The sequence below is a fragment of the Ooceraea biroi genome, chromosome 1, assembly GCF_003672135.1.
Source record: "Ooceraea biroi isolate clonal line C1 chromosome 1, Obir_v5.4, whole genome shotgun sequence".
Classification (NCBI taxonomy): domain Eukaryota; kingdom Metazoa; phylum Arthropoda; class Insecta; order Hymenoptera; family Formicidae; genus Ooceraea; species Ooceraea biroi.
In genome coordinates this window covers 3,010,928-3,036,834 of record NC_039506.1, presented here as the reverse complement: position 1 = coordinate 3,036,834, position 25,907 = coordinate 3,010,928, and the positions used below count along the sequence as shown (strand labels likewise).

The 25,907-nt window shown below is 46.5% G+C and overlaps 2 protein-coding genes across 3 annotated transcripts; one reads left to right on the top strand and one right to left on the bottom strand.

Annotated features, from left to right (window-relative positions):
* The first annotated feature begins 568 nt into the window (after nucleotides 1-568).
* On the top strand, nucleotides 569-7,018 carry LOC105280350 (cytochrome P450 18a1). The gene is made up of 5 exons (XM_011340842.3): nucleotides 569-1,306; nucleotides 1,807-1,928; nucleotides 2,155-2,584; nucleotides 2,804-3,068; nucleotides 3,890-7,018. The coding sequence occupies exons 1-5, from the start codon at nucleotides 934-936 to the stop codon at nucleotides 4,314-4,316; spliced, it is 1,617 nt and encodes a 538-aa protein (XP_011339144.1). The 5' UTR covers nucleotides 569-933; the 3' UTR covers nucleotides 4,317-7,018.
* A 3,155-nt stretch (nucleotides 7,019-10,173) lies between these two features.
* Nucleotides 10,174-25,618, bottom strand: LOC105280349 (cytochrome P450 306a1). 2 transcript variants are annotated; one of them, XM_011340841.3, is made up of 8 exons: nucleotides 25,516-25,618; nucleotides 24,133-24,508; nucleotides 13,036-13,184; nucleotides 12,398-12,600; nucleotides 11,376-11,664; nucleotides 11,099-11,251; nucleotides 10,619-10,793; nucleotides 10,353-10,531 (listed from the first exon to the last, which is right to left on the bottom strand). In XM_011340841.3, the coding sequence occupies exons 2-8, from the start codon at nucleotides 24,455-24,457 to the stop codon at nucleotides 10,353-10,355; spliced, it is 1,473 nt and encodes a 490-aa protein (XP_011339143.2). In that variant the 5' UTR covers nucleotides 24,458-24,508; nucleotides 25,516-25,618. The 2 variants fall into 2 exon arrangements, with proteins under 2 accessions (XP_011339142.2, XP_011339143.2); XM_011340840.3 differs by having other exon boundaries at nucleotides 10,174-10,793.
* Nucleotides 25,619-25,907: the final 289 nt, after the last annotated feature.

Below are 25,907 nucleotides of genomic sequence, written 5' to 3'. Positions count from 1 at the left end.
GGCTCACGCCGGCGTCTCCCACCACGGGGTGGCCGAAGCAGGACCCCTGCGGAAGGCCCGCGGCCCCCACCAGGGTCCCTAGGGCGAGAGGCCTCGTGGTCTTTGACCAACGAGGCCTGAGCACGAGGGGTCCGCCCTCGCATCCCCAACGTAAGTGTCCACCACCCCGCACGCGTACGCGATCCACGCTCTATCCCCACCTGTCGTTCCCCGTTGACCACCGACGCGTCCCCACCCTCCGACGTCCGCGGTGTTCCTCTCTCTCTCTCTCTCTCTCTCTCTGTCCGTTTGGCCACCCCTCCATTGTGCTAAGGGACCGCCGGGGGACCGCAGCCTGATGAGTCGCTATATAAGACAGGCAAGGACAAGAAGGTGTATGTTAGTACATACTCAATCTTTCCGTGGCTCGCACGGTTCACGACGTGGCGAGCGCCGGCGAATTCGGCTGCGGTGGTGACCGACTTTTTTTTCTTTCTCTTCTTCTTCTTCTCCTTCTTCTCTTCCTCTCTTCGCATTTCGCACAGCTTCCTCTCTTACCTTCCTTTTTACCCTCTTCTTCGTCAAGCTGCTCGTTATCACCCTGCGTCTCCCTCGGGATCTCCCGTTTCCTAGTGCACCCTTGAGTCATAGTGTACCTTCCCTCACTGCGGTGCATTGCTCACTTGTCTCGCGACATCGGCAGTCGCAGGGTCTGATAGAGTCAGAGAAACATTGAACGAGCAACGCGGTAGCTCCGCGAAGAGACAGAGTTGTGATCTTCCCTTTTACCCTACCGGTAGATTGAGAAAGGGCGAGATATAAATATAGAGACTTCGTGTGATAATATACGCGTCAGTGATAATCGCGACGCGACACCCAAAGACACTGAAAGACGTTTGAAAGCGAACCCCATATCGGATCTCGATCGGTCAGTAACACGTCACTCGATTCGAGATGTTGGTGGAACATATCGCGCAGTGGCTTTGGCGGGCGATGGGCGGCACCAGGGTTGAGGTGTTCTACACCCTTCTGGTGTTTATCGGTGTTCTTCTGATGGTGCGGTGCATTCAGTGGCTGCGGTATGTCCGCACCTTGCCGCCCGGTCCGTGGGGGGTGCCGATCCTCGGCTATCTGCCCTTCATCAAGAGCGACCTGCACCTGCGGTACAGCGAGCTGGCCAAGAAGTACGGCTCCATGTTCAGCGCCCGGCTCGGCACCAAGCTCGTCGTCGTCCTCAGCGACTATCGCATCATACGCGACACGTTTCGACGCGAAGAGTTCACCGGCAGGCCGCACACCGAGTTCAACAGCATCCTCGACGGATACGGTGAGTGTCGAGCGCAGCAGATTCCGATAGTACGCCTTATCTCGCGACTTTAGCACGCTCTCATATCGCATTGTGGGGGTTAAAGCACTCTGCCCGAGTAGGAGCTGCTCGTCTTTCGCGTGATTCGCCGGGATTTATCGGGGATTCTCTCCGCGTCTTGAGATTCCGTTTCCATCTTCCATCCAATTTGCTGATAAAACGCACCCGAAATGCTCTGCCTGGAAGTCCCAACGAAATTGTACGACTTACCGGACACGGGGGAAACTCAAGCGATTTTCTTCTGCGATCGTTATCATTTTCCGAACTGTTTCCCCGATCGGTCATGGCTGCGCGTTTCCACGGTTGCTTCTCGGTCAATGCTAACTTGTGCTCCGCGCTGTCGCAATCGGTCGTTCGCGGACGGATCGGCACCGCACCGTGGAGACGAAATGAGTCCGCGGATGACGCGCCGCATACGAGAGTTCTCCCGCGATTCAGCATCGTTCACATTGCTGTTGCAGGCATCATCAACACCGAGGGTGCCATGTGGAAGGACCAAAGGAAATTCCTTCATGACAAACTCAGGAATTTTGGCATGACGTACAGCGGCATGGGCAAGAAAGTCATGGAGTCGAGGATCATGGTGAGTACTAGGAGTAATCGGCACGCGATCTAGCGATTCTATCTTATCAATTTATCAGCGGCCACGTGAAATCTTCGAAACGCGTATCTGATCGATTCATCTTATCTGCCAGCTCTTGTATGTCGGCTCTTTGATCATCGCGATGTCCTAGAGCGCGGCAGAGAGATTCGCGAATACTTCGATCAAGACTGCCTGAAATAAACGATCGTGACGTTTTCCCATTTAGCGTGAGGTAACTACGTTTCTGCGGGGGTTGGAGCTGCGACGTGGCGCGCCTACGGACATCGCGCCCTCCCTGGCCATGTCGATCAGCAATGTGATCTGCTCGATCATCATGGGAGTGCGTTTCCAGCACGGCGACTCGCGGTTCAAGAGATTCATGGGCCTCATCGAGGAAGGGTTCAAGCTCTTCGGCAGAGTGGCGGCCGTGAATTACATACCGATGATGCGCTACCTGCCGTGCGTGCAGGGCGTTCAACACAAGATCTCGCAGAACCGCGAGGAGATGGCTGACTTCTTCCAAGAGACCGTCAACCAGCACAGAGTGACCTTCGACAAGAACGACATCCGCGATCTCGTGGACACCTATCTGCTCGAGATCCAGCAAGCTAAGGAGCAAGGTCGGGAGGGCACGCTTTTCCAGGGAAAAGATCATGGTGAGTGATCGGTGTCTCATTATAACGAACTTTTACAAGGAATTGGTTGTGTCAGTTATAGACTCAGCGTCATGCATCATAGCAAATAATATAAGTAATGTCCGATAATTGATTGTCCAATTCATCAATTGATATCTACTTCTCATGGTTATCGCAGTCAAGTTCGATCATGATACGAATACTGGTTTTAAACGATCGTCTCTTCTTTTTCTCGCGCAGATCGTCAGATGCAACAAATCCTGGGCGATCTCTTCTCCGCTGGCATGGAAACGGTGAAGACCACCATGGAGTGGGCAGTGATCATGATGCTGCATCATCCGGAAGCGGCCACGGCAGTGCAGGAGGAGTTGGACCAGGTCGTAGGAAGATCGAGATTGCCCGCGCTGGAGGATCTTCCCTTCCTTCCGATCACCGAGGCGACGATCTTGGAGGTCCTGCGCCGATCTAGTGTAGTGCCGCTTGGAACGACGCACGCTACCACACGGTAAATTGAGCCTTCATCACTGATCTATCTTATCATGCCATCTCCCTACATCGTCATCGTCTATTCTTTGGCGCGCGGACACGTGGTTGGCCCTTTCCCTTTCTCTTTGACTCTACGTAAGCCAAGAGCGAGTTTCACAACGAGTCCTCGCCTTCCTCCCGGACGGCTTTTCGTGTCTGGCATATCGGAACCTCGCGATCGTTTTGGACGATTATATTCGGCGAGCAAAAGTGAAAGCAAAGGTGCGTGGCCCCCCTGTCTGCTTTTCGGCCGGGCAGCCCCGCCTTTTTGGTCCGAGGCGCCTTCGAGGTCGATGACATCGTTTCCCATACGGACAAAGAACCTATTCGAAGCCGGGCAGGTGTATCGGATTGCAATATATCGAGAATGCTCGTTAGGAACGATCGTTCGCAGGAAAGCAGCGACCGCCATTAGAAACGGCGCGGGCGGCCCGGTTTCACTTCTTCGCGGAGAACGCGGCCAGAAAGAGCGTGACGAGCGCACGTGCGCGCGCGAGTAAAAAGTCAAGCTGCTGCCTGACTTCGCCGGTGGATTAATATCTCGCACAGCCGACGACCGTGATGCGGTGCTACAGACACGAGAATTACGGCACTAAACTCGGCGTGAAATCTGTTCTTTTAGAAAACTATACGTGAGACAGAGTACATCGAATCTCTTATCAGTAACGTAATTGTTAAATTGTCGAAGTACACTCTCTCTTGCTCTCGATTGTTAATTGCCGTTAATCGATCAATCAGTTGTCATCAGTCAGGACGGAACGCGTTGCCTAATCGGCCATTTCGTCTCTCTTCATGTTACAGAGACGTGACGGTGAACGGCTACACGATACCAGCCGGTTCCAGTGTGGTGCCGTTGTTGCACGCGGTGCACATGGACCCGAAACTTTGGGACGAGCCGGAAGCCTTCCGGCCGTCCCGTTTCTTGTCTGTTGAGGGTAAGGTCTGCAAGCCGGAATACTTCATGCCCTTTGGAGTCGGCAGGCGAATGTGCCTGGGCGATATGCTGGCGCGCATGGAACTCTTCCTGTTCTTCAGCTCGCTGATGCACTCCTTCGACCTGAAGGTGCCCGAGGGCGCCTCCTTGCCCAGCCTGCGAGGCAACGCCGGTATCACGGTGTCGCCGGATCCCTTCAAGGTTTGCCTGCTGCAAAGAGAACTCAATCTAATCGATTGCAACAGCAACGAGGTCATCAGCAGCGGGCCTCTGCGCAACGTCGGCAGCCATTGAGCGTCTTCAGCTCCAGAGCACGGGCACGGTAGTTGTTCCTATCGCCGGAGGAAGAAGGTCGAAGAGATTTCGCGCAAGTCGCTGACGCCATGGAATCATCCACTAATCATACGCGCATCGACATGGAGACCCGTAAGATTGTCTGATTGTATGTTAATTGTTGGAGAACGATCGCACGTCTTTCCGTGAAACCAAATTTTTGTAGTTACGAAAAGTTTGATAGTAAGGTATAATGATAATTTAATGGTTGAAGTTTAATGGTAGATAAAGACTCTTTAATTTTTAAGCCATCGGGCAAATAAACGCGAGTAACTCGCCTGGTTTGCATGAATGTTTGACTTACAATTAGTAGAAAAGATGCACTGTACGTACGCATCATTGGCGAAAACACTGAGAAACAAATTTGTAATTAGATAAAATTTTATGTGTTAATCTAAACTTTAAATGATTAATTTTTATGATTGAGTGATAAGTAATCGATCGTTCTCCGATATCTAAAATAATTTTTTTAAACATATGATTCTTGAAATAAGTTGATGATCCTCCATAAGAAATTTATAAAATTGTGGAAAGTTACTGAAGTAATTTTATTAATAGAATAGAATCAAGAGAGAAAGAGAGAGAGTGTGTGTGTGTGTGCGTGCGTGCGTGCGTGCGCGTGTGTGTGTATATATATGTGTTATGTAAGTTAGATATAAGTTAAGTTCCGAAGCGTATTTGATGCTCGGTATGCCCTCACCACTAATCCGTCTAGTTTTGGTACGGCGAGTTCTTTTACTTCGTTATGCTAACTAGAAAGCATTATTTCGATCGTTTTCATCAATTATGTTAATGACATAGGTTTTATCAAAATTTATTCATCCATTTCCGCGATCTCGCCATACTAGCATGGCTTCTTCTTACCACGTCAGAGATTAAACAATCTCAATCGAAGAAAGAAAATTTCGAGACAAAAGAAAAAAAAAGGAAATCGCCAATCGCGTCCCTGATATCCTCGAGCTACCACGGACTAATTACGATACCGTTATCGCAATCCCGTTAAAAATTCTGGGTAGCCATCTTTCTGGCGCCGGGACCGTGAGGATAGCGAATGAAACTTCCTCGGCTGCGAGAGTAATTCCCGCGTAAAATAGTACGAAGAAGCATCAATTGATTGGTCCCGTAGGGAAGCGGAAGTCCTCGGCGTTATAGCGTAAAGTACAAAAGGAGCCCACGTTGCGAATCATCTCCCCCTACCTCCTCCCCCAATCATTCCGCCGCATCTCGATCGTTTTCATTCGCTCCCACGAGTATTTATTTATAACGCTTTACGAATATTACTCTCTGCTCCGGTTCCATCCCTCTCCTTTCCCTGTCCTCTTACGCTTTGTATTTATTCGCGTTTAGTCTAGATTGACGCGATTTCGTCTGAGCGTCGAGCGGTTTCGACAACGACTTCGTGCCTTGCGAGTAACGAGCAACGTCAATCCCGCCGTGTCGTTTCGCGTCACGGCTTCGTGCGAGGTGATTCGAGGGAAAAGATCGTGTCAGTTCGTCACTCATCAAGAACGTTACTCCGATTCGCAGCCCAACGCCGTCACGATCCCGAATCCATCGTCGACTTACCGTAAATCTCCGCGGACCGGACCGCGGACGAGGACGGCGGCTCGCGTTGCCCCCCTTTCGTCCGCGATATAACGTATATAGTAATCCGCCATTAGCCCAGATATGCCTGAGAATGATTCCTCGATCGAAATTTCGGTGGCCGACTGTTGGGCTTCTAATGGATGAGCTGAATGGCGCCGAATGGAAAGGCGTTCTTTTTGGGAGAACACAGAAGGCGTGTCTGAGCTAGGACGGAGACGGATAGTGGAGAGAGAAATACGACGAGCGAAAGAGAGTTAACACGCGTATGTAAATAGATTGATTGCGTGAACGTGCGTTTCTTCGTATGTATGTATGTATCTCTAATGATGATGTGTAGCTGGTCGACGAATCGTGTGCCGATTCACGAGAATGCAAGACTGCCCTTGCACCCGAGACCGCTCGCGTTGGTGTCACCGCGATGTCGCGGTGGCTGGCAATGTCGCTGATCCCTCTAACCGCGGTCAGCCGCAGGACCGGACCCGGCGCGGCGGCCGAGAGCGATTTTCGTGAAAGTCGCCGTGAGATTCCGTTGCGACATCCGCCATACCGAGCGCGACAGCCGCGCTCGGAAATAAAATGGTGTATAAAAATAAAATATCGATCGTCCGCCGCGATTCCGCTCGCTGGGACCGATCGCTGCTGGACGCCTCGGGTGCGAGCGCGGGCTGAGGCTGTGAATCCGAGAGATCCGGGATGTACGGTCGACGATTCATTGTGACGTCGTGCAATCCGATTTCCCAAAGGTATCCCAGGCTGTGCATCCTAGAAGCGGCGAGGAGCGTGCCGCGGCGTGCCGATCCCGTCTCTTAGATAGGGGCACGAAGCTCGTGGAAACGTGCTCACCTTACCTTTAGCCCCTCAAATGCGCTCGACGATGGACTGATGGACTCCCGACACGGGATCGCTGTCGCGCGCACGAATGCTCCTCTGTCCGAGTATCCGAGTATAGGGCGTTAATTAATCTTACCACGTAGCGCACGCATGAATTGCGGAACGTCGCATTGTGTTCACTCGTCGACCGCGAAACTGTGTTATTTAATGTTTTTTTTTCTATATGAAATAAAAATGTTTACAGTTGACATGATTGTGAGTCTGATCTGATCATTCTTCCTATCCCAATCATATCCCATTTATTTAAACTTCTTGAAGTGAATCTTACAGCCTAACGTTAGTCGTATATTTCATGGAGTTTCCATTATGGTGTAACGCGATCAAGTTCTATTAAATCTTAAAACATCATTCAAGCACCAGTGAAGTGCCCGCTAGCGTCGAAACGATCAGCATTATCGTAACATTGGCGGACATTGATCGGCCGAATATACAAAGAAATCGACGTCCTTATCAATCGTTACCGCGAAAGATTTCGTCTAGAAGCTGCAATCTCGGAAACCGGATTCTTCGGGATGAGTAAAAAAAACTTGCTGCTCTTCGGCTGCACCATCGGCCTTCGACTCTGATCTCTGATCGCGCGCGCGTTCGTCCCTTCCTGTCGCCATTCGATACTCGTCGAGGATTCTTGCTCGGGGCCTACGAAAGAGGACTGAGCTGGTCCTAGCTTTCTCTTCCACCGGCCAGCTCGGTTTCGTTTTTGGTAGGACGCTTTTTCAATTTGTACAGTCAGGCATACCGCGCGATGCTGTCACTAAAAATAGTCACAACCCCGTTGATTGTTGAGTTTAATTCCTCCATTGCAAAGAATGTAATTGTGAGCAAATTAAAGGAATACTGCTGAAAAATTGTCATATCTTTTATTAGTAGTGCTCGGAGATATATAATTATGAACCTCATTTGTATATCGAATAATAAAGAAATTATCCGATATACAAATTAAAATCAGCAGGTTATCACGTGTTAAATTAATTAATTAATTGACTATTCTATTAGATGCTTCGATCACGACGTAATAATTCAAAAAGAAATTATTTTATCTATATTTTCTGGACATGTTTCCGCGTTATCATGAGTTACCAATTCTCGATTAATTTTAAAGTTACCGACCTTTAAGTAATCAGAGAAAACAAAGTTATCAAAAGGTCATTACACTTTTATTGGCAAAACCTCATCAGTTATGCTGCAATCGCAAATTAAAAAATATTTATTACGATATTTTCTTCCTCGATGTCGCCTCTCGCACGAGAGACGGCAAAATTCGCGGGAGCATCGCGCGGGAGCTCGAGAAGCAGGCGCGCGCGAGCTTCGCGCGCGCTTACATAAGAGAAACTCGCGCGTTCTGGGTTCTAACGAAATGTGGTCGCCGGGTACATTGCGCGACCGGGTAAGGTTAATGACACGAAAGTCAAGTGGCCCCAAACCGCACGCAAGTTACGTAAGGTCAGCTCAGCCGGCCGCCAGCACATCCCGGCTACGTGCGCCGATAATCGCGCATTTCCTGCAGCGTCGTACACGTGAAAAGCGCGCGGGTATCCCAGATGCGCGTTGCACCATGCGGCCACGACACGTGTCCCAGACTGGCCCAGTAAGGAGGCCTTTCTCGCATTGCGCTCTGATGCTCAAACCTTGCGGTCTTTCAGCGCTGAAGAGGCTGAACCTCCTGCGCCACCTGGCCACCGTGCGCGGTGAAGACAGAAATTTCGAAGAACCGTTGCTTCAGCAGACTTTGCGAGGCAGGAAGAGAGGCATTTTTCTTTTTATTACCTGACACAAAGTTGAAAGTGTGTTAGAGCAGGGCCCTCGTACAGCCTGGACCGTTTGAATTCCTTCTCTTGGTCTTAATATCTCTTTCTCGTTCTCTTGGTTAAAATTCTGAGCTTTCTCCTGGTTAAAGTGGTGTTCGGTCATTACGGTCTGATTCGATGTGTTTCTTACTAAAAACGAATCTCTTTTTTCATGAATATTTCTCTGTCTTACTCTGTGTAACAACAGAATTGATTTTGTTGCAAAAACAATCGAATCAACTGGGACCAGAGAGAAAGAGAGAGAAGGGAGAGGAATCAGTCTGAGCAAACTATAAGATCAACTGATTCTTTGCAGGCGAATTTTGTGTTGATTACATAATTTGGTACATCATTTACAATGCGGTCGAACATCTTATTGACATTTCGAATGCACGAATACGTTGACACGTGTATAAAAGCAGGAAGAGGCCTTCGCATGCACTCATCGTTTATTTCAGAGCCTCGACCTTTTCTTTCAACTTTTTGCCGGAGATTCCTTTTTCTATCTGCTCAGATCTGCGTTTCTTTCTTTCTTCTTTCTATCCTAACAATCAATATCAATAAAGGAAAACGCGATTTCGGCAGTAGGTGAACGGTGCTCTTGTAGTTCCAGCCAAGGCCAGCAATATTGTGAGAAAAAAAAGTTGCGTGTTGCATAACGACGGAATTTCACGAATCCGATGCGAGAAATATGTGAAAAAGACGAGACAAAGAAAAAGAAGAGAAGGAGGGAGAAACAGGGGAGAAAAAAGGCACGAAGCAAAGGGGTAGCGGCGCGGTTTATGTGAAATTATCTCCCAATATCGTGGTTGATATTTTAACAGCTTATATCTCCATATCAGAAGCGCATGCTCAAAATTCACTATGTCGTACTCCTCCTCGCGAAACGTAAAACGCACACGAATAATGTCGTCCATTTTCACAGGGCGGACATTTCTACGCGATCAGCGCGCTCGCACGCGCTTCGATGAGGGCGTTCCTTTTAATGTCGTCGAACTAAAATATTCGCCGATGGCGAAATTTAATTGCTGAGATAATCGCGCGACGCGACGCGAGCGTCTGATATCTTGCAGCGTTCGCTATTCCATTCCATTAATATCCGTCTTGCAAGAAACGTGTTTTAATGCAAGAATAGATACGAAGCACGCTTGCCTTGTCGCATGCACAATTTGACACAAACAGGTAGAGAATTATAGCTGTAAACAATTTCGTGACAGGTCCCATTAACATCCTATTAACTAAAGTCAATTATGCTGCGAGACTTTGTGTTCCTTCTGTTTTCGTAAAGATCGTTCTCAGTTCCCGAATGAGCAATGTAAACCGGTAGAATCACTGCAGTTTTCAATAAATTTTGCTGATGTATTATTAGACACCCGCGCCTCACTCGACAGTGTGTGTAGGGCATCATAATCATCTATCAAATTAAATATACCTTATTGCTTCAAGATTCGTGTGGCGGTAAAATTATATAAAAATTCCCTGAATATAAGATAAAATCTTACGACAATTAATATATTAGAGGACTAATAAAGAGGGTAAATACCGTTGTTTATTTATAGTGCATCATTTATTTATAATGTAATTTAATGCGAACGTTGCATAAGAAATAAGGTATATATATATGTGTAAACCATGTATGTATATATACTTTTTTTCATGAAATTTAAATATACTCAGTTTTATAAAGCACAATATATTATGCGTATAAAAAACGTTATCGCGAATACATGCAAATTTATTCCCGCGGCATAAAAATCAATCGATGCGGTTTCGGGACCAGGGTAATTCCGCATTCGCCTTCCAGATCGATCTGCGCATCGGTTGGCAACGAGATAGCGAACGAGTGAAGCATTCTCGCGGCGAGCAGGAACAGCATCATCTTGGCCAGTTCATCACCGACGCACATACGTTTGCCTTCGTGTCGCATGAAACAACAATATTTGCGCGATATGAGACGACGAAGCTCTACCTCTGACATTCCATTTTTTCCTGTCAGCTTACCCGTCTGATATGGCAGAAAAGCTTTCGGCTTGGCGAGACTCCCATCCTCGGCAATAAATCTTTCCGGTTTAAAGGAGAGCGGGTCGTGCCAGTGAGCAGGATCCGTATGAATCGCCCATTGCAACGGTACGACCATGGTGCCTTTCGGTACATCGTAATCGCCTAGCTGAGTGTCCTTAAACGCAGATCGTCCCGAGTTTGTCTCAAGTCTCGTCAAGTTTTCAGTCAAATTCATTACAAGTGTAACTTATATAATTAATCTCGCGGTTTTCTGGATGAATGCTATGGATTATTGCCATGGTTATTCTGAAGCGACTAATCGCAGTACCGCTATTGATCGGCAGGATAAATATTCTCTATTTAACAAGTAATTGTAAATTATGATCAGACATTGTAAAATAAAATGTACAAGCGCCAACTATATTGACTTTTTTTTTACTGCTTCCTGCGTTCTTTCTTAATACATGTCAGTTTTGCTACCTGTATTGTACCGTGAGGGATGCCGAGCGGCGTAATACTTCGCAATCTCTGCGTCTCCATGATTGCCGCTTCCAGTCGAATCAATACGTGCTTGTCCTCCAGCCTGGGTAATTTCGTTCCCAAAAGTTCGTTCATTTCATCCTGAATTTTTCTCTGCGAAAAAAAGACCACGACCAATTTAAGAGAAGATTTCTTTACCGGAAAAAGCCGACAATTTTTCATTCGAGAATTTCTGCGAAGAGAAATGTAAAAATATAAAAATGTTATACAAGCGTACTTGTTCTTCCGGATGCGTCGCCATGAAGAGCATGAACCAACGAAAAGTCGTCAGAGTGGTGTCTGTGCCCGCGCCGAAAAGATCGGCCAGCAAATGATAGAATTGCGGTTGCGTGAAATACCCAGGATTGTCCGCGTTGGTCCTCATTGCATCGTCGAAAGCTGCCAGGAAACTGTCTGTCTTCTGAGGTCGGGCACGGTGCTCATCGATAATGGTTTGATACAGGTGATGAGTTTTCAGCTTGCCATCGACGAGTGACGTCATTATCTTCCCGTATCGTGGTAAAAATCTGCATGATCGAAAAAATCCGGCAACACGATTTTTTAATATTCTTTCGAATATGGGAGTTAATCTTTAATTGCAGATGTGTATTTTTGATAATTTTATTTCAATTAGCTACTTTTGTTCCACTTTACGCGTGGTGGAAGAAAAGTATATTATTGTCGTATTATAAACAGTACTATTAAGATTCACGTAGTTTTACGTATCACACAATCGCTTTTACATCCGCGTTACAACAGTCATTAGAACAAGCTGATTTGATTTTATAATTATAACCTTTTGTTAAGGACGTCTTCCTTCTCTCTCTCTTACTGTTATCGGTGATCTTTCCGATCCATCTGACTTATGCATACGTATTTAACGGCTTAAATAAAATTATCCTTCGCACTAGTTTTTTTACACGAGCATTTCTATTTGCTCTTCCAGTTTCTACCATTCAGCTCAATTTGTCACGCCACGCGCGTGTATATAAAAAAAAGAAAAAAAAATAGTTGCCTCCCATGTTTATCGCTCCATCGATGAAAAACATGACATTTGCATGGCAGACGCCGAGTGAATCGTTGTCGCATCATCGACACGCTAATTGGACGTGCAGATCAATTTACTCGGTTTTTTTCCCCTTCGTATAATGCGGTTTACCTTTCGTTAGCGAGGCGCAAAACATATCGCGCGCTATGCAAATCAACTCCATCGGGAAGGAGAGCCGCGAAGGACCTTTCCGATCAGGGATGGTGCCGTACCTGAGAAACGGAAAAAAGTTGAGCGGTCCTGCGACTCCGATATGCTTGACTCCTTCCTCCTGCAAGTGCCTGAGCCACTTCCACACCTCGTCGTTCTCCTCGTAAACTTTGCCGAACACGAGGTCGTTCAGCAGATTGCCCACGCAGTGATGAAGCGTCTCCAGCGGGTCGATACCGTCTGCCTCGATGCGACTCTTCAGTTTCTAAGGCATTGAAACATGAGGAACTTCTATCACCCCCGCCCGTCTCTCGTTTCCCGTTATATCAGGAATTTAGCAAACGCGGAGTGCTCTTATCAAACCCGCGCGCTCGCCTTTCTTCAAAGCGCGGGTGCGCCCGATGCGGCTGGATTGTCGAGCAGAAACGCTCGTACCTTGCAACGTGATCGTATACAGCGGCGGATAACTATCTTTGCATCTAGATCGTCGAGCGAAAACGACGTGGAGTCGAAATGCCACGGAAATTAATAGCTTCATTAAATGCGATGACATTTCCAGAAAATAGGTGAGTGGAATAACTTCCGTGAATTTATTATTCTGGAATGACGACGTGAGGTTCATCGACATCGTTTCAGGGGGTCATCAGTGACACGATGATGGCCTTGCGCGCGCGATGTATCAAATCTCAAGAGGATTTACCGATATGCACTCGTCCACGGTCGCGAGGATTCTCTCCTCCATCTTGTCTCTTCTGGTACCGGGCAGCTTCATCATGCCGAAATTCTTCAGGCATCCGGCCACGAACCTCCTCTGGTCCTTCCAAAGGTCACCCTCGGCGCCGATGAGACCTGCGGAACGCACGAAGATGAGAATCTCGCCCGAATTTTCCCTCCTTCTCTTTCTTTTTTCTCTCTCCACCTTAGTGTGTCGTCGTCCCGACGATCCTCGTCGCACCTTAATCGCGCGGTCATAAATAAATCGCCACCCGAACGTCCCTCCGCCTCCCTGCCTCTTTCTGCGCGATGTGCGAACCGCGCTTGGTGGGGGGTGTAAAAAATAGCGAGAGGATTACCGTCATTCCCGGTAAGTAGGTGCAGCCACTGAACTCGCCGAAGGATAATCCTCGAATGAATAAACAATAATCTTTCACCGCACCCACTCGCCGTTCCTCCTCTCCGCAAGCGAACGGATTCGCGGGATAAACCAGGCGCGGTAATTGTCGATTAGCGGCGGCCGTTGACAATTAAGCACAACGACAATAGCGACGAAGTGCGCGTTCCTGCTAGAGCAGTCTGCTCGAGAAATGTTCCTCTTCCTTTTTTCTTGGATGTTCAGTTTGTTATATTATCTTTGTCAAATGTTATTTTTTTTATATACCTATAGTTGATTTTCCTACAATTGTTCTCCTTCCTCTTTCTTTTGGCACACATGTGAGCATGCGTTTATTTTAATTTGAATACAAGGCTGGCAAGAATAGATGTATCGGTAACAAAACCTAAGCACAGATACAGATAAAATCTCGACTATTAATTAAGATTTACCTTTAGATACGCGTGAATGCAGCTTGATTAATCGGCCCGATAGAGAGCTGTTATGCGTTTATCAAGATTACACTCGTCTTATTTCATAATAACGAGCCTGCGATTGTGACGGAAGAAGTGTCTGCAGATATCAAAGCATTTGTTGGTATTTATCGTCGAGAGCGGTGCAATTAAACAAATATCTATTCGCTTGCTGTCTTTATGATCTTTTGTAAAAGGATATAATGTAACGGTGTAACAATAATGACAAACTGCTGATTTCCCAAACAAGAGTTAGACTCTATCTAAATAAGTTTCCTGATTCTCTATCGTATAACTCGGAGCTCGGCAAGATTTGCACGCGGCAGCCGATTTTCAGCTAGCGCCGCGTCGCGCTATTCCCCTTACCTCGAGCCCCGCGCGCAGCCAACAAGCTGCTCGCGGCTCAGGACCGTATGACACGCGTATATCTACATATTTCCACTAGCTTTCCACGTCACCCGTGAGGGAAAATTTCATTTTCGAAAATGAAGCTTCACATGAATATGTGGAACCAAACATGGAATAAATTCGAAGTCCGAAATTTCGCAGCTTGGGATATGATGATTCTGATAAAATTTTATAAAAATCAGCACCGGTTTCTTTAACCGTTTTGAAAGAAATATCAGGTGTAAATCACACAATTCATCCTGCAAATCAAGGTGTTGTTCTTCGATTAATTCTTTTCGAGAATCCCCTTACAGGCTGTAAGTTACAGCGTCAATCGAAGAACAACACCTTGATTTGCAGGATGAATTGTGTGATTTACACACTGATATTTCTCTCAAAACGGTTAAAGAAACCGGTGCTGATTTTTATAAAATTTTATCAGAATCATCATATCCCAAGCTGCGAAACTTCGGACTTCGAATTTATTCCTTAAAAGGGTTGTTTTAGGGTCATAGGGTGGATTAGGCCTACTGGGGATACCACTTAAAAAAAAACGCGTCAACGATAGTACCTCACGGGTGACGTGGAAAGCTAGTGGAAATATATGTAGATATACGCGTGTCATACGGTCCTGAGCCGCGAGCAGCTTGTTGGCTGCGCGCGGGGCTCGAGGTAAGGGGAATAGCGCGAGGCGGCGCTAGCTGAAAATCGGCTGCCGCGTGCAAATCTTGCCGAGCTCTATAACTTAAAGCCACTTTAATTATGCTCCATCGCACTACAATACACATTAAAAATTGAAATAATCTCCCTTTTTTAAAAAAATTAATATTTTTATTATTAAATAAAATATAATTTATCATTCATTATTAAATTAAAATTCTAATAATATATGTTATATATATGAATGCTAGAACACGTATCAGGGGTTTTATGCAAAACTATTATTATCGTTAAATTAAAATAAACGAAAGAAGTATCTTTTAAGACACGGTTGAGATGAAGAATGAAAGTAGTCCAAAGTGAAGATCAAGTGACAAGATCAAAACTGAGCTGAAATTCCGCCGCGCTGTTTAAGATGAAGGATTCATGGGGGACCTCGTACGCTAAAGTTTGCATACGCTGAAGTACTTATCCTCGCCAGGACGGCGGCGAAGGTGTGTCCCTTGCGTGCATCTCTGCCACGTCGATTTCGCAGCCAGATCACACGCGAGCGTCGCCGTCGCGCGAGAATGATCTCGGAATCCTGATCATCGTTCAATGAGATTATCGAGGTTTATGGCCGGCGTGCCGCGAGAATACAGATCGGCATCTTCGGCGCGCAATCTGTCATCCGACTTCTCCTTCTGCACATTGCGTCCTCGAATCGATCGGCTTATGTAAAGAACAAGGAGGAAGAGCATAACGGAAGGCATCATGATCTTTGATCGATTCACGTCGGCTGACGAAGCATCGATGCTCAGTTGTGTGCACTTCCGAGGAACAGAAGCGAGTTTGTCCGTCGGAAGAGACGAACGAATTCTGTGAGCTTAGAATTCCGCGTGGTACACGCGCGTGCATTCGAGACGACGTCGGGAGAAGAGGCAATGGAAGTCCATCAGCAGGGAGCACAAATAGGCCACCGCGCATTGGGTGTTTGCGATACTATTTATCATTCGCAGCTTGTTCTAAGAGGCTGCGCCGTCGATAGGTCAGTGTCGTATTTAAATGACGCCAAGAAAACTTTCCGGGATCGCGGATGCACCGCGCGCGCATTATTAATCTCTCTGTTCTGCCTCAGTGATTGAATCATATTATTGATGTAATATGTAATTTAATACTCTTGAGAACATAATTTTGGAGAAATCAAAATTTGTTCCTTGTTACGTAAACTAATGTACCAAGATATCTTAACATATTACCTTCAAGCTAGAATGCTCAAATTATAATTTCGAAATTTAAATGTATGTTGCGAGACTTGAAATGAAAAGAAAAAGAAAGAGAAAAAGAAACGAGCACGTTCAATCAAGCAATTAAGCATTTTTTTGTATTTATAATACTAAAGTAGCAGAATATCCTACAACGATTTCAAACAGGAGAAACAGAATAAAAAAAATATTGCAGTCGAGACAGTTCTCTTGACAAGGACCGAGACGATCTTAACTTAAAAGAGCGACGAAGCAGGCGCGAGCTGGCTCTCGGCAATGCATCTCTCCGCGCTGCTACGGACAATGAGTTCTCCTTGCCGGTCGATCTCTTACGCAACTAAACACCCCGCCGCGATGATTTCAGGGGATGACATCACTCGCGGTCTCGCGGAGCAGGGGGACGGAGGAAGGTAGGAGCGTCCACGAATTCGCGAACCGCCAGAAATAAACCGGACGAGAGACGGATAATGCATACGTGCGTCCCGAACGTTTCAGGGCCGGTCGTTCCACCTGGTAGCCTGCAAAAAGAGTCGGCGAGCGCATGAGACGACAGACGCGCGATAGTTGTCCTGTCCAAATACAGCGATCGCGCGATCGATCGATCGCGCGCCGGTTGAAATACCGCTCGAAATTTCGACTGCTCGGTAATAACGAGCGAGTCTACCGCAAAATTACCGAATTACGCGTAAGGGAACGACTGTGAAAGGAGCGTCGACGTGGTCTCCCTTATCATTATCACGAACGGCTCCGCGTCCGCTCGGTTCGGTTCCTCATTAAAGTCCGCGCGTTTCGCAACGCGCGCTGGGGACTCGCGTCGCCTCTGCTGCACGCGATGGTTCAACGTCTCTATCGCTATAATAATTGCGAATAATTCTCGCGATTGCAAGATAGCACGGATGAGTCAGTGCGGCCGAGGAGCGCACTGTCGATAATCGCGAAGGATGATGATGGCCGATGAATATTGATCGGCTGCGACTCGAAAACGGCTCTTCAGAATCAGAACAGTCCGCATAATTCTTCGGATTATTACCGTTTCTCGTTGCTTTTATTGTTCGTAGCGGCGTTCGTGCGCGATTGCCGAGCAACTACTGCGGGCCCTGGATAAATAATTGTGGTAGCCAACCATTTTCGGCGGGATTTCTTGTCGTCTCTGCTGAATCCGCAAAGTAACTCGAAGAAAATCGGAGGTTCGTCTCAAACGATGACCTTCAGCCGAGCGGGTCACGACAGGTCGGCGATGTGTGAGCGCCGGCCGTCCATGCAACGCTCCGCGTCGCTCTTAACGGGAGAGGCCGTCGGCCCGTCCTTGCGGAGCTAACTGTAATTCCCCGCGGATGCAGAGCAGAACTGTCGACGACCGGGGAACTTCCTTCAAGGAGACCGATAAAAGTGAGAGTCCTTCGCGTCGGTGCGCGCGAGCAGCGGCCGGTCCCGGGTCCGCTCGGACGTGCCTAACCTACTCAATGGCGGATGAGCCGCGCGTTACGAAAACGGGAAAAAGATTGATGGATTCCGAACAGGAGCCAGCGGTCAGACCGTCGATCGTTAGTTGAAGCGACCGCGAGGGAGTAGCTATTTTGCGCAAAAATATCGTATCATCGATCGCGTTTTTCTCAATTTGCCAATTTTGGAAGGAGTCTTGTTTCACAGTGATTTTCTGTGAGATATCTCGATTTTTGAGAAAATAGGTGAAATAAAGAGAAATGATTTTTATTGGGATTGTGTGATACATATTTGAGTTTTTTTTATTTAGACAGACTCTACCGGCTTCGGAAATTTTATATAGATACGGCGACGGAGATTATAAGAACAGTAGATGCGTATATAATTACGTGGAGCGAAAAAGAGACACAAGGATACTGCGTGGGGATCGCGCGGTGAGGGAAAAAATGAAATTCCACCCACACCCACTCCCGCGCTCGAAGGAGGAAAACAAGCCGCCGGGAAAATCGCGGACATCTTACGTCAGTGTTACGCGTTTGTAATAAGTCAAGCGGGAATAGTCGCGCTTGGAAGTTCGCGTGTAATGTTTATTTTACACGCGCTGCCTGACTGCATCGTTGAGTCAGTGCTGTGGTATGCCAAGTCCGATTCGAAGCGCGACTTTTCTATCACGATGTAGATCATCGCGTTTGCTCGTTGCCTTATTCGAAGCCGCATAAAAACGGTCTCACTCGCGGACTGCAATTCTACGTGTACTTCACTTTTATTTAATAAACAGAGAGACGAAGAGATTTTTTGTAAGAGTTATATTTCAGAGAGATGTCGAAAAGAAACAAATTCCAACATCGTTTATGTTTTCTTGACAAAATGGAGTAATTAAGATAAAACAATCGATCATTATAATTAGATAATAAATCACTAAACATCGTGTCTTCATGTGGATGTCTTTGCGTCTATGGAGAAAAATAAAGAAGAAAACAAAAAACCAATGTTATTTGGACAGTATTGCTGGGCAAAAGTCGGCCATCCTCGAAGGATCCTATGAAGCATAAAGCGAATCGCGATGTCATAAAAGTGAATCGTGACAGAGAGCGGTTTTTTTTATCGGTTGAAATTAGCGTCGATGCTGCCGCTCGTGTGGCATCAAGGACGTTGAGAATTTCAGGTTTCGTCGACCCGCTTAAAGGCCAACGCCGTCGTATCGTCCAGACACTTTTGACGATCGCCGCGATGCAGGTCGATGCACCGCGGTAACGAGAGTGGCGGCGATGATCTATCGTTTTCCAAGATCAAGTCTCCTTCTCTCTCTCTCTCTCCCACTGGCACACCTTGCTCCGACTGTGCACGGTGTAACGCGACACCTTAAGGCCTCTATACGCGGTCGCTCTCTAACCCAAGCTGTAATTGCAATAATGCCGACTCGTAATCGGCTCCGAGTAATGACGATTCTCCTGTCGTTGCTCTTTCGTCCGTTTATTATCGAGATTAATGGCATGCAAATCGTTACAGCGAAGGTTCACTAAGAAGAATAGATATTCGCCTTCGATTAACTAATTTTTACTTATTTTTATGCATTTCGCATATTGGTCTATTCTCTCTGTTGTCTTGTGTCTATTGTGTCTGTGATATTACCTTTTGTTATAAAATAATGTGAATTGTATTATATCGGAATCCATGTTAGTATTAAATTTTTACTTATATTGATAAATAAGATTAAAATATTTTATCAAAAGATTTTTGCAAGTCAAACGTTTTGCAAGTATGTTGTTTCCCTGAATTTTAATTTAACGAAAATTCTTTGAAAAATGATCATTTATCCACCAGCAGAGTAAATATCGTGTCTTATAAGAATTGCACTCTCACTTTCGGCGCGTTTCCCAGAAGCCTATTAATACTTTTTTGATCCACACCGCATTTTGCCGATCGTTCCCCCGTTACCTGGTTACTGATGGATGGTATCCATGGTATTTCCGACCTCGTGGAACGTGCTAGTCCTTCCACCTAACGCACTTGCTCATAATAATAGGTTCAAGAAAAATCGAAAGTCTAGACGACTTCCTAGAACGATTAAATAAATACAACAGCTGGTGGATTCTCAGTTTTTTCTTCCGTTCTCCTCATCTCAAAATCGCAACTGATAGGCCAATCGCGTTTCACAAGATGGAGACGGACGTGAATCGGTCGATCCGGTGGCGCGACGCGGAAAATTGCGTAATATGTTTACGGACCGCGCGCGCTTCATCGTCGTCAGTGTGCTCTATAATAAATTGACGCTATTACGCACGACATTATCCGCCATGGCGGGGCAACCAGTTTGCTGACCGCATAAGAAATGCAAGCGCGCCCATAAAGGCGCGTGTAAACGTGCTGTCGGATAATCACGGGTTGCGCCGTCCGAAGGCACGCGCCTCCCGGTATTCTTCCCCGTGCTCATCTTTCTCATGCATCGATAGTATCGTCATCCTCGATTAATGTGGATTTCCCCCGCAAAATTTCCCTCGAGTGAAACGAAGCGCGCCCTCGATCATTTGGAGTAACTGAACGGAGAAACAGAGTGTACCATATTTTTTGAGACACGAGTGAAGAGTATCGTAGTTCATACAGCTTCACAATATGCGTAATACGATTTAAAAATAAATGCTTATAATTATTGCATAAATGCTATCGAATCTTGAAGCCGAATAATTGCAGCATGAATAATTGAAGAATACGTAGCACTTAATTTTTTCTTCTATCGTAACGACGATCAACAATTATGTAATATTTTATTCTCATAATATCTGTCATATACATTATTATCGAATTCATTGTACTACATTAAACACATTCTGATTATCTCCCTTAAACCCATCTAAAATTCTCTCATGATTGTCATCTTCATTATATTCCCTTCAATTCATATTTCTTTAGCAAACTATCGAGTCCAAGATTTGTGCCACGGAATAATGGATAAAATGCGATCGCACTGACGTGCAACCGCCGCGCGCGGCAAAGCGCCAGCGCGTCTGCCGATGCTCCGATTTGGAGACTTCAACGCGTGGTGATGCGCACTTTCGTGCGTTCAAGTAGTAACGGTCCGCACGGCGCGCGGCCAGGAGGGACTTCGGCCGACTAATCTCGGTCCTTACCACTTGAAACGAGCGTTAGATACCACGAGCCTCCCTTTCCTACGGCGGTCTCGCGGTTGATCTAGGTTCGGCGAAACTCGAGGCATCGAAATATGTATCCGAGACGATACCTATCGACGGAGGCGTGGCTAGGATCTCCCCACCGGGTGTTGTTCCGGTGGAGAGAAAGAAAGGAGACTCGGCGGCGGGAGGATCTTTCCTGGATGCCCTGGAGGGGCATCCGTGAGGAGTGGAGGAAGACTCTCCGGACGCAGGAGTCACTCGTGAAAGGTACCAGAAGCGTCTCAATGTCGCGAGGGTGCACGTGCGCCAGAAGAGGGTACGGCTGCACCAGATCTAGCGTGCATCAGGCCACCAATTCGTCTCATGCGCGTTTCAGTTCGAATGCTTCCCTGCGTTGCTTTAATTTGTTGGCAGTCAATTGTGCATACAATAATTTTACTTTTATGAACATTAACATGCGTCTTATTTTTATTAAAATATTACATAATACGTATTGCTGCTTGTATTACTCACACGATACTCCGATCGAGAACAGTGCTTTTTAATTTTCGAGCGTTGATTTGAAAATTCGTCTCGTACACGAATTTTCGACTCACGACTGGATTCACATCGTCTAGAATTCTGCGTTAGCAATCTGAATTCACGACGGCCGGTCATTGAAATTAGTACCGCGGTCGATGTGCAATGCACGCGGGTATTTATCGGCGCGCTTGTAAAAGATCGGCGGCGATAGCGCGAAGGAAATGAATGGAGAAATCACGGGGCCGTTGACTCGGAGGCATGGCGCCTCGTAAACATCGCCGAAGGCTCACGCACACGCGCGTGCATGCACCGGGCGTCGGGGAAAAAATGAAGAGAGAAGAGGGCACGGAGGGGCGGAAGAGAGAGGGAGAGAAAGAAAGAGAAAGAGAGAGAGAGAGAGAGAGAGAGAGAGAGAGGGAGAAGGAAAGAGAGAAGCACGCCGGAGACGACGGCGAATCGCGAACGGGAGGATGGGAGCTTTCGAAACGAGGTGTAAGGTACCACCGGGTCCCGTGGTACACTTTACCGTGAAATTATCGTCCCGCTTGACTTGGCACGGCTCGGCTCGGCTTCGCCGCCACCGTCGCCGCCGCCACCGCCGCCGCCGTCGTCGTCGTCGCCGACGACGGAATTTGTGGCCTTGCCGGCGAATTTTCAACCAGCGGGCTGAAACTTACGGCTGTTCGAGTAACCCTGTTTTCATCTGGAAACAAAAGCCGCGTAAATGCGGCTTTGGTGAATCGGGGTACTATAATGGCAATCGGGTCCACGCAGCGCGAGCACGCGACGCGCGACGCGACAGTGCGCTGGAGTAACTTCCGGTCGGCGAAGCGGATTTATATTTAACTCAGTTTGCAGAACGGTTTTCTTGAAATTTATGATGCTATTTACGTGTTCGCGAGAAAAAAGATCGCGCAGCAATGTCAAAGCAGGCTAACAGCCTTCGATATAGCCGCGGTATCGGAAGTCACGTCAATTAAACGCGCTGAATTAAGCTTGTGCGTTAGCTTCTACGAAATATGGAGCACCGTAGTGAATCGCGGCGAGGCGCGGCACCCCATGAGATACTTATCTATCATGTATTATGTTCGCGATACTCACTATATATTTCAAGTAACGGAGCGGCCGTATGCAGAAGACCAGCTATCAAATGTCGCGCCGCAATCGGTAACGCTGATCGTAAATCGAAAATTGTAACGGCACTTGAATCTAGAGGCCTCGTTATCGCGGGAACGGGATATCCGTAAGCTGACTAGCTCTATTCTATTCCCCTTGACGGTCCACACCTTCGGGGGAAGTGCGATTCTATCTCAAGTCACACACGTCCCGGCTACGTATCGCAGCGAGTTCCTCGCGACAATCGCTCGAGCACGTGTGTGCATTATGCACTTCATTGTTACCGCCACGTGCGATATCGAATAAATTTTATAAATATATATATATATATATATATATATATATATATAGCGTATTAATAAATATAGAGGTTTTCCTGAATCCATTGTTTAATTTACATATTTGGGGTAAATGCTTAATTTGGGGAAAATTCTTCTGCAACACAAAAAGTTTTTATTCTTCCTCCGCAGTGTTTTAAATCTTAAGTAATTTAATGCTTAGAATTAAAATTGATATAATCAACTACAACTTTATATGTTAACCAGATCATAAGATTCAGTCAATTATCGATAGTCTTCGTAAACATTTAATACGTTTAATATATTCACAAGTAACGTGAAAAGTTCGCAAATACCCACGACGAGGAGTTTTACGACGTACGCGGCCCGGGAATTGCGCATTACTTTCCATCCAGCGTGTTCTAACGACTCTCCGGAAATCGCGAGAGCTGTTAGAATGGCATCGCGAGCAAATACTCGGCGCGTCACCGAAAGAGATTCGTTTCTTTCGTTTACACCCGGGCGAGGTCCCCTCAAAGAGACTTTCACTGTGCGTGCACGTCGCGGGTTTAAAACGCGGAAGAATGCTTGTAGGTCGGCGGTTTTACCGACAGTGGACGACGACGAACGCTACCCGGAAGCTCTCTAAATCCTCCGACGATCGACCTCGCCGGGCCGACCTCGTTCCGACCAGCTTTTTTGTGGATCCTAAGGTACCACCGGGCCGGCAAGTAGATTTTTCAGCTGTTTAGTAGGTTAGTCGGCCCACACGGCGCGACTTCCTTCGTTAGAGGAACCGTTACGTCCTACAACGATCGGCGGTGCCCTTCCATTGTGACCGGTCGCTCCATTGTTACTCTGCCGGACCAAGTTGAGATCGCGCGTTTCACGACTCGTACGGCGGTGTATGTAACCGTATGTAACGAGAACATTTACACCTTCAAGGATTATTTAAATTATCGATTGCACCGCAGATCAGTGATTGACATCGATATCGATTTTTAGGAATATTTTAAGGACTCCCACGAGCGTGCGCAGCTTCCGGACTGTTTTGCGGACTTAATGTTACTTATCCGAAATAACTAAAAATGAATTCCATATATAATAAAAGTGAAATACATTCTCTCGTGTGCGTCTCTCGTCTTCTTCTTCTTTCAAGAAGAAGAAGAGGATGTGGCAAGGAAGATCTTATTACGAAAGCTTTTATGTGATACAGAATTGCAATGTCTGACTAATCGCTTCATTAACAAAATAACAAATAATTAACAATAATTAATAATACAAAATAGAGAAGAAAACCCGAGTGTCATTTTCTCTCCTATTCAACCCTTGAAACAACAGAGTTACATGCTCCCGCTGCTTGCACGATGCAGATCCATTGTTTAGCGAATATCGCAAAGTGTTAGTGAATAGACTTTTATTCAATATCAACGTGAAGAAATGGATTACTCACCGTACCCCTGCATGATGCCGTGCGTTAAATAGAGCGGTGCCCTACCGGCAAACGCATCCTTGGCAAAGGCCTGCCTTACCAGCTGAGGATCCGACAATAAGATCGTGTACACCGAGCCCATTCGTAGTCCACAAATCGGGCCGTACTTCCTCGCCAGATTCGTCAGCGACAGGTGAGGACGTTCGGGATCTATCCATGGTAAATACCCGAGGATCGGGACGCCAGATGGTCCCGGAGGGAGGCGGAGCGTCTTACGATTTTTGCAGTAGGCAAATAAAAAATAAATAAAAGATATGAGGGATGCACTGAGGATGATGTGTATCATCGTTGATGCTGGTAGGAAGTGATAGCAACAAAAGTGACGGGAACCGTGCGGCTGCAAATTGAAGAAAACGATTTTGCATCAATTTATTGTTGTTGACTTACGTAGATTTATGCGTAATTATAGTACGTAATAAATAATACGTAATAAATAAATTATACGTAATTCACGTATAATTTTCTACATAATGATAAAATACCGACGAAGACAATAGTAGGAGCGCACAGCGAGTCCACGATTCAGATCGGATTGTTCGGAACGGATGCACTCTCGCGATGGCGAGAGACCCCGTCGATTATATCGCGCGCGAGATCCGCGCTCTTACGCGGACGTAATAAATTACGTAAATGCCTCGTGTAGAGCGGACGATCCCCCGGTGATCGTAAACGTGTCTAATTGAGGGAACGTGATTGCAGTTTCCAGGAATGGCAACGGCAGAAATGAATGATAAACACCTTTCTCTGCGCCTACGGCGAATGCGCGCGCGCGCGTGTAAAGTTATCTCATTATCAAGACACGCGTGCACGTGCAACATCACGAAGAGGATAGGGAACGATTCCGTGCTGCGACTACGCGATATAGGCCGACACGTGGTCAAACACGTGCCGGCGAGTCGCCGATGGATCGAGGAAGCTGCTTACTTTCGACGCCGCACCGGTAAGATTTTTACAGCGGTCTTTGCCACTTCGGCACGGCAAATGTTTAGCGGTTATGACATTTCGCATTTTTATCCGATTCGCTGCGCCGTAACCCACTCGTGCCTAATGGGGAATAAATGTTTCGCGTTTTTGCGGATAATGCGTGAGACGAGGGACAGCTACGGAACGCTGCGCTCTTGTGACTGATACAAATGATTGATTATTTTTATTATTATTAAATATTTTATCGCATTCGTCAAGTAAAAGAAGAAAACGTATTTTTCGTATCTTTGATAAATTTGCAAAGTAATTTGTAACGTCCGTTACGTTGCAAAGGATTTCTTTTTTTTTAAATACGAAAATCTCAATATATTATGTCTCAATATTTAATTATGTTTCTCTTCTTCGAGAAGTAAAACTTACCAAGTTTGCAAATGCTAGGCGGTTTGAAATGTTGAAACTGTAGCAGTCACGAAAGTGCACACTCTGTTTTAGTAGCGACTGATTCTGCAGAAACGATGAAATCCAGGTCTGCAACGCAAGAAAAGAATTACGTAAGACAGATATGTAGAAATGAATTATTTAAGTAACATAATAAAGAAGAAAGTAAATACCTTACATGAACGCACAAAAACAGAAAAAGAAAAATATTTTATAGAGAAGATTATATGCGACGTAACATCGACCACGGTATCAAGGTAAATGTCGTTACGAGACTGTTGTCGAAAGTGATCCCCAGATCGTTTGACTACCAAATGACAACTGCTTCGTGCTGCGACAGCAAAGATTTGTCCTGCGATATTCGACGAGCGATG

What these genes read in the sequence shown, in the direction of transcription:
- LOC105280350 (XM_011340842.3), top strand. Translation starts at nt 934, where the DNA reads ATGTTGGTGGAACATATCGCGCAGTGGCTTTGGCGGGCGATGGGCGGC. An exon ending in CAGCATCCTCGACGGATACG is followed by an intron (nt 1,307 to 1,806) that starts GTGAGTGTCGAG and finishes TTGCTGTTGCAG; the next exon opens with GCATCATCAACACCGAGGGT. An exon ending in TTTCCAGGGAAAAGATCATG is followed by an intron (nt 2,585 to 2,803) that starts GTGAGTGATCGG and finishes TTTCTCGCGCAG; the next exon opens with ATCGTCAGATGCAACAAATC.
- LOC105280349 (XM_011340840.3), bottom strand. Translation starts at nt 24,457, where the DNA reads ATGATACACATCATCCTCAGTGCATCCCTCATATCTTTTATTTATTTT. An exon ending in AACTTTTTTCCGTTTCTCAG is followed by an intron (nt 11,665 to 12,397) that starts GTACGGCACCAT and finishes TCGATCATGCAG; the next exon opens with ATTTTTACCACGATACGGGA. An exon ending in CGACGCATCCGGAAGAACAA is followed by an intron (nt 11,252 to 11,375) that starts GTACGCTTGTAT and finishes TTTTTTTCGCAG; the next exon opens with AGAAAAATTCAGGATGAAAT.